This window comes from Ascaphus truei, chromosome 2 (genome assembly GCF_040206685.1).
Source record: "Ascaphus truei isolate aAscTru1 chromosome 2, aAscTru1.hap1, whole genome shotgun sequence".
Classification (NCBI taxonomy): Eukaryota; Metazoa; Chordata; class Amphibia; order Anura; family Ascaphidae; genus Ascaphus; species Ascaphus truei.
The window spans coordinates 369,140,254-369,148,395 of NC_134484.1; the positions used below are offsets into that span (position 1 = coordinate 369,140,254).

The 8,142-nt window shown below is 36.5% G+C and overlaps 1 protein-coding gene across 2 annotated transcripts in view; it reads left to right on the top strand.

Moving 5' to 3' along the window:
- The window catches only part of TGFBR2 (transforming growth factor beta receptor 2), a 103,258-nt gene extending 95,317 nt beyond the window's left edge, over window positions 1-7,941 (top strand). For both annotated transcript variants that reach the window (XM_075587015.1, XM_075587014.1), the window contains exons 9-10: window positions 3,954-4,081; window positions 6,941-7,941. In XM_075587015.1, the coding sequence (XP_075443130.1) occupies window positions 3,954-4,081; window positions 6,941-7,120 (308 nt within the window). In that variant the 3' untranslated portion in view covers window positions 7,121-7,941. The remainder of the gene's footprint in view (window positions 1-3,953; window positions 4,082-6,940) is intronic.
- The last annotated feature ends 201 nt before the right edge of the window (window positions 7,942-8,142 follow it).

Consider the following 8,142-nt stretch of genomic DNA (forward strand, 5'->3'; position numbering starts at 1 on the left):
TGAAGGTTACAATAACACATTCAATTCAAAGAGAAAAGCCAGTTTTACTTATGTAATCCTGCTATCTAAAAGGTGTTTGAATATTAACCACAAATAAATTAAGTTTAACCAGATTTCGTTAACCGGTGAGCTCTTCCTCATTATTTACAGGGAAGGAAGTATAATAAATGTGGTATTCCTATCAGTGGTGCAGTAAGGAAAATATTACATCTGCACAGTTCCTGTAGGGATCCCATTGTTCATCCACAAAACAAAATGATATGGGACAAAGCTGGGTGTTAGGTTGTACTGAAATTTCTGGGTCCTGGAGTACTTTCTTAGCCTCTGTTCTTATATGGAAAAGTTAATAACCTATCCCGCATTATTAAATAAATACCACATTTAAAAAAAAAAAAAAACGTGCGATGTCTGTGAGGAATACTACTCATTGACTTTGAAATACAATACAGTTGTGTTTTTTTTCAGTCTCACACGCATTTTAAACTTCATCTGTTTCCATTGACCTTCTGCATACCGTAGCTCAGCTCTTTTTAAGCCTCGGTCTTGTTTTGACATGATTTATATCACTAAGCAGAAAGTAAATATACATATCGTTTCTGAAAAAGGAGGAATTCTATGCTAATCATAGCTGTCTCATAATATCAAGTCTGTACAAAACTGACACAATTCACTGAGACTTAATTGCCTGTGTCGAAAAATGACTCAACATATGGGAGGGATTGTGTTGTAGAAAAGCACGGCATTGGAAAAATACAAATTCATATGATAAGCTACAGTCATTCTTTCCTTCTGCAGTAAACATTAGCTAACATTAGTCAATATTCACTAAAACACTGCCCAGCAAGTTGGTATGTAATAATAATAATTTGTAATCTTATTTTTATTAGTAATGATAAGTTTAACAGCTTTTTAACTTGAGGCAGAACAAAGTACTAACTATAGCAAGGAATATATATTATGTGCTACTTTAATGGTTACTTACTGTAGTGCTCATACTGTACATTACGCACAAAAAGAAAGCAGCCGCAAATTCAAATCTGCATCTGAAGGGGGGTCATAGAGCCGGTGTAGAATAAGTAGATATTATTTTACATATAGGTGTCTCTGAAATACAATACTGCTTCTACTATGAAATATGTTACCAGAATAAAAAGGAAAGGCTATTTCTATCACATAATCTTTTGTGCAGACTGAGACACCCCTGTAGGCAGCAATCTATGCTGCTAGGTTTTTTGGATTCTGTTTTGTTTACCTTTTGTTTCAGAGATATTTAACTTTTTAATTTTTATGGTATAATTGTTTTAATCTAAATTGGCCACCAGGATCACTAAAAGAAATCCATGGCCTCTTCTGCTGATGATTTTATGGCATTCTGTTGGCATTCAGAGTGAGGCTGACCCATGCAGCCATATTTTTATTCCAGGCAATATGTCAAGTAGTTTTAAGAGTTAAATATCACAATAACCAAAAGGTCCCTGTTGTTCAGAGTAATGTGCTACAGTTTTGGATAGAGATGTAAACAAAAATTGTTTCTGGGGATGGGCGGGTAGGAGACTGCTTCTTTAATACTTACAGTTATCACTGTTATCCCAATACCAAGCACTGGCTTATAATGTTATCTCTAGAAAAAAATATTTATATTTACAAGTCAGATATCTTTTGGACTGATCTTCACTTTTTGAGTCCCAGATTCATCAAGCTCCATTAGGGGTTAGCACACTCCAACCGGCATTAACTCCCATTGACTTGAGTGTTGGATCTGGGGGTATAATCATTGCTCATCTTTTGTGTATTTAGACCACCTATTATTTTTTAGCAAAAAAAAAAAAATGTTTCACATTTTTAAGCACAGCTGCAGCTCCGTCCTTCTGCTTATGGAGACATCTCATTGATGGTCGGCTGTGCTCCCTCAATCCAGCTGTCAACTCTGTCAGATGCAGACTCCAAAATTGGTTTAATTAAATGAAGAGATTTCATTGCATCAAGCTTTATTGCCACAAAATTGTGCTACAGATTTCATTGCATCAAGCTTTATTGCCACAAAATTGTGCTACAGTTCTTTCAAATACAATGGCAGTAATGTATTTCAGAGGTTAAATCTTGTTAGATATAATATCCAACACCTGTTTTATATCTTTAGTATTTCCAAATATTATTTTAAGGTTACTCTCTAAGCATTTTAAGCTAAGACAAGGAAAGGGCTTGATTTCCACTAGCTTCAGCATTTTGTTTGATATCACTGCTTATTCAACAAGAGTTTGCACAGGCAGCCCCCTTATCTTCCTGCCCCTTACCTTTATTGGCCCCCTGGTAGTGGCAATGAGATAAACGTAAAGGAAACGACTGATAAATACGCTCCTATTTGCAAGTCTCCAAAGAAAGGAATTTGCCATTACTTGCCAGATAAACAAAAGCAGTCAGCTATTTGGTTTAATCATCTTTAGTTTTTCTAAGGACGCCAATTCAATTCTTTACCAAATCTTTTTGTTCAGCTACCAGGGATTGCACCTTTAAGTGGAACGCTGCCATTTGAACACACATTTCATTTAAGATCACAGTCACACTAACAGCTGCTTGCCAGATGACAAGTTGTTTTTTTTTAATGAATATCAACTTCATCCATGCTTGACATTTGCTACTGACATAGCTATCCTAACCGAATAAAGTGTAAACTTGCAGTTTACAAGATATATTTAATATCGCTCCATATATTGGTAAAAAAAAATCATTGGGGATTATGTATAAAGAGTAGCTTTTGCAAAATGATTTGAAAAAGTGCATTAAAATAAAAAATCAATTAGTCACATCAAATCCTTAGCGGTACACTTTGATATGCCATTATTCATATTCCAACATTATATATATTTGATCATGTTTATACATATGAATGCTTACGCTTATGTTTACGTCAGCTTGCATCTGTTTTTCACTTGATGGACAACATTGGCACGTTTATAGCACACAAAATTAGCACACACTTATGGTTCAATATAACATATAATTTACACGTGCGCCGCATACAATATCCCAGCTCTGCCTGTAGCACCACCGAGCATAATTTTTGTGTTTGTTAAAGTCGTTAACGAAAACCACAGAACACATACAAATTGGTTTTATACATTGATGAACAGCGATGCATTAATTACTGCGTCTGTTTTATGACAAAACTATTTATAGCAACACTTTATACATCGCCCCTATTGAATCAGACATGGACGTGCATAAAATCCATGCAGCTATTGTTTTTTAGATTCCTCTCCCCTGTGCAGTTTTTAAAACTACTTAATAAAAAAGCCATATTTTCTTCGGGTATTTCTGCCTGTATTAATAATGATTAGATCACTCACTAACCATTCCATGGCTTAATTCTCTACATGTAGTCTACACACCACTGATAAAGGGTTGATATAAAAGTGTAACTCCTTAGTCTATGAAAACTGACTAGATCTTATGCTAATGTCGGTTCGTTGCCTTTCTTCCCTTTCATGTGTCTTACTCCACTTTGGTATAAACCAAGACATACAGTACAGTATATGTAAAGTACAACTAGACACTAGATAACATCATTTTTTTCAATACATTTTTCCTTCTCTCTGTGTACTTTTTCCATAGTTGTTGGTTATACATTTGCAGTTTTATAGACTTTTAAAACATCTTTCCCAATTCCCAAGACTTTTTTAGGAAGAGTTGTGGAAAACTACGACTTGTTAGGATCAGCATTTCCCCGCACAGAGCATAACAGTCTCCCTACTCCTGCTGGTCTTTAGAATGTGAAGAATGTTAATTTGCAATTGCTCCTTTCTTGGTATGCTGGGAATCTTAACAGGAGTTTCCCTATACCAAAAAAATGTGTCCCTCTACTCAAGAGCAGAAAGACTGCTTTAGTGTGGAATGCTTTCGCATGATGCGTAATTCTGTTTACAGTTTTATTCTTCTTTGTTTTCCCTCTACAGATGTAAAGGACTATGAACCTCCATTTGGCACCAAAGTACGGGAACATCCCTGTGTCGAAAGCATGAAGGACAATGTATTGAGAGATAGAGGTAGACCAGAAATCTCCAATAGCTGGCTAAGTCACCAGGTAAAATCACATATTGTACACGATAGCATTATTGCTGATGAGTCTTCTCTTTGCATCACTTAATGCCTTGTATTCAAAAGCCATATCCTATCTATTTAGGCTGGTCAAAGTTCTGTTCTTGAGGGTCATCAAGGCCTGGTTTTCAGGGCAGTACAAACCTAAGCAGGTTGCCCTGGGGATAATTAGGTTAATTTGTTTAGAAGATGTTAATTAGAGAAAACTTGAAAACCAGTGTCATGATCAGAGGTTGATCAGACTACCAGGTTCGTTTGGATCGCCATCAAAACACAGGAGTTTAATAAAATACTGTAGGTTTATTTAGAAAATGCTCGAAGTGAATCACATACAACATTGATATATACAGTACAAAGGTAACTTCCTGTGGAGAATCAGGAAGGGTAACCGGGTGACTATGGGAGGTGTCCCAGGGTAAAGTACAGCGTGATCACCTACTACAATATTTCTGCCAACGTACTTTTGTCTCCAGGCACTGGGATGTAGTTTGTTACTAAGTCCAAGTAAGTCAATATTCCTTCAAAGCATGAGTCCCCAAAGCCAGGGAACAAATGGGGAAAGAAATCAGCTCACGGGCTGAAAAGGGCCAGAACAAGTGATGACTTTCACAAGGTAGGAGAGATGCTGCCGGAGCGAGTGGGTCTCACACAGGGTTCCTTGTGCATGGTGCTGAACAGGTTTTCTCCGACCGAGAAAACTGCTCACTGTGTCCGGGAAGCAGGAACCCTTGTCAGCAAGCATAGTCGCACTCATGGCTTACCTACAGCAGGATGCAGACAAAGCACAACAGGCTCAGGACAATCCATCCAGAATCCACGAATCCATGCATGATACATAGGGAGACCCACTCAGAGTCTCCTCCAGAATTATGATCAGAAAAGAACACAGAATGATGGCTGGTACATGGCAGTTATACCCCAGGGTCAATTAGGACTGTGTCAGGAGTCTGTTTTGGGACAAAGGATATCTCTGCAGACTGCCCCAATTCAATCAGCCAGGGATGCACATGACCCTCAAACATTAGCATGGCATGCTGAGCCCCTACCAGACAGAGGGGCGCCTGGGCGGGCTTGGGTGACGCTGGCCATGTATCCAAATACCATACATTTACAATACTTTGTGAGATTCCTATAGGGAATACATTACTCATAGTTTACACATACAGTATAGAAGGAGAAACTCAGGACAGGAACGCAAAACAAACATACAGGTTGACAGTGTTACCAGACAGTGGGCATATCTCTAGCGTGCAAATTAGAGATTTGCAAGTCCTACTGTCTAAACCAGGCCTGTCAGTTTCGAGGACTGAACCTAAACTCACTGTATACTGTAACTTGCATAAGAAAATGGGGGTGGGAAGTCTTTTAGTGCTGACAACTGATTTAAAACATATTATTTACACACCACATTGCTAAACATATGTGTGTTAATTCAAAGTTCCACACGTATTCTGACACCTCTGACCGTAGAGTGCAGTGTCTAAGCTCTTCGGGGCCCAGCCACAATATTAGGAGTGCTCCAGTGACACCATGAGGCATTCCTGTTACATCACAAGGTGTTCCTATGACATCAAGGGTTGTTCCCATGGTTTTTGCCACCACCAGTTACAACTGGGCAGGAAAAGAAGATGGGTGGCCAAAAAAGTGTGTAAGCCTGCTAAGCAAATACCTTCCTTTAAGTCTTCCATTATCTTTTCTCCATCTCAAACTGACGCACGTGGGGAAAAATAGATACCAAGTGCCTTTTAATTGTTGTTGCTGATGAAAATACTTTAATTTAACACAACTGTTTCCTTTATACATGCAACCTTTACCACCTTTTTGTTAAATGTCATCAAGTTCAAAATCTCTTTCTTGCACCTTAAAATAGCAAGAGACAGAAAAATTCTGTATTTTTATTACCAGATTGTTTGAAACATGGGAGAGTTGACTACTCCTGCCCACTTAAATTCTGTCAATGGTTTCATGATATAATTAGTATAAAGAGTAATAAAAGAAAACTGTCAGAATCTCTCCACCATACATAAAGTATAGAGTGTAAATGTCTTTTATCCATAATCAAAAACAAAGATGGCTTTGCATTAAAGTCTCCTGGCTAAAAAACAAGGGCAAAAATAGAACATATCTCCTATCAACAATATCCATTCATAAGGCATTGCTTTCTACTAAGTAGTCTCTTACAATTTACTCCTTCATAGTCTTCACCTCTATTAGATCTGTGCTTGCTTCCCTTGTCTTGAAACCTCTCGCTAGCTTTCCATGAAATTCTGTTTTTCTTTAACTGCAAAGTTCTTTTAGAGATCTTCACTCTTTGCAGGCAGATCTCTTATTTTACTGTACAGTAAGTTATCCTCCTTTCTTCTTGCATCAATGTATTAAGCCCCTTTGCTCCAGTTTTACCTATGTACATCCACTTGCAAAATTACACAGGAGCTAAGTGATATGCATTTTATAAAAGGATATACCATTTGCTGGAGATCCATGCATTTGATATCTCTTTAAGTTGGATCAAAACTCCTCCAGATTTTATAGTAGATGTCATGATTCTAATTGTCTAACATCTGTAGCAATTGTATTAACCTCTTTTTAATTTTGGAAGTCAACTTTTGGCTTTGGCTTTGACATATAGATCCCACAATATATAGAAAGGTATCTTTTTCCTAAAAGCACGTTAATACGTTTAATCAACTTGCATGAAACTTGTACTAACTAAGTTGTTTCCTAAGTAAAAGTAGTAACCCATGTACTACTGAAGGACCTATAACTCTTTGTAGAGAATAGTGTTGCAAACCTTATAAACACTTTGTGAATAAAAAAGGATTGTTTTGTTTGACTCTTGTTTCAGGGCATTCAACTTGTATGTGAGACTATAACAGAATGTTGGGATCACGATCCGGAGGCCCGACTGACTTCTCAATGCGTGGCTGAGCGGTTCAATGAGATGGAGCACCTGGACAGACTCTCTGAGAGAAGCTGTTCAGAGGAGAAAATCCCTGAAGACTGCTCAGAGGACACCACAATATAGGAACACAATTAGTGAGGTCTACTGAATGAAAAACCTGTACCACAATGGATGAGCCTTTTACAAGTCCATGCAACTGGGGAAATTACTTCTACAAACTACTTATGCTGCCTATGACTCCAAAAACAAAACAAGATCAGAAATGTTCATAAACAGAATAGTGTATGATACACAACTTCTTGGATACCTATTGTATTGCCATATGATGAACCTTTAGCACCTCCTCAGGATGTTTCTGTTTTGTTTTTACAATAGCCATACCATTTTGCACTTTATAAATCATTGTATATATCTACAGTATATGGGGACTTTTAATGTATGTAGTTATTCTCTAAAACAAGCCAAAAAGTATTTCTAGGAAAATGTAAAATACATAGGAAAGTTCAAAGATAACGGAAAAAAAATCATGTGGCTATAATTGTTCAAAGTAAAAGATAAGCTGAAACTTAGCAGATGTGTGAGCATGTATGTGTTTGTGTAGCCATCTGCGCTGCATAATCAAAGACCACAAGTAGGATTTGTTCTGGGTCAGGGTATGTATGTCCTTCTTGCATCCTCTATTCACGGAAGCACATGAACTGTTTACAGGAAAGAACATTCAGCATACAAAAGCATGTACTGTATACAGAAACTCCAACTTGATTTCCTTGTTTTGAAATTTCACATATTCACAATATACAATCCAATCACAAAAAAAACAATTTAGGGAATATACAGAAAAAAAGCTAATAATACAGTTCTGAATCTCTCCCATTTATATATTTTGGCTCGTGGGTTAAAAAATTTCACCATAGCATTGACATTTTATGACATCTTTATATATATATATATATATATATATATATATATATATATATATATATATATATATATATATATATATATGTATATATATATATATATATATATATATATATATATATATATACACATATATATATATATATATATATATATATTCTTTTTTTTGCATTATTCCAACATAATCCATTTGCTAAAGAACACTATATTTTTATGTATATGTT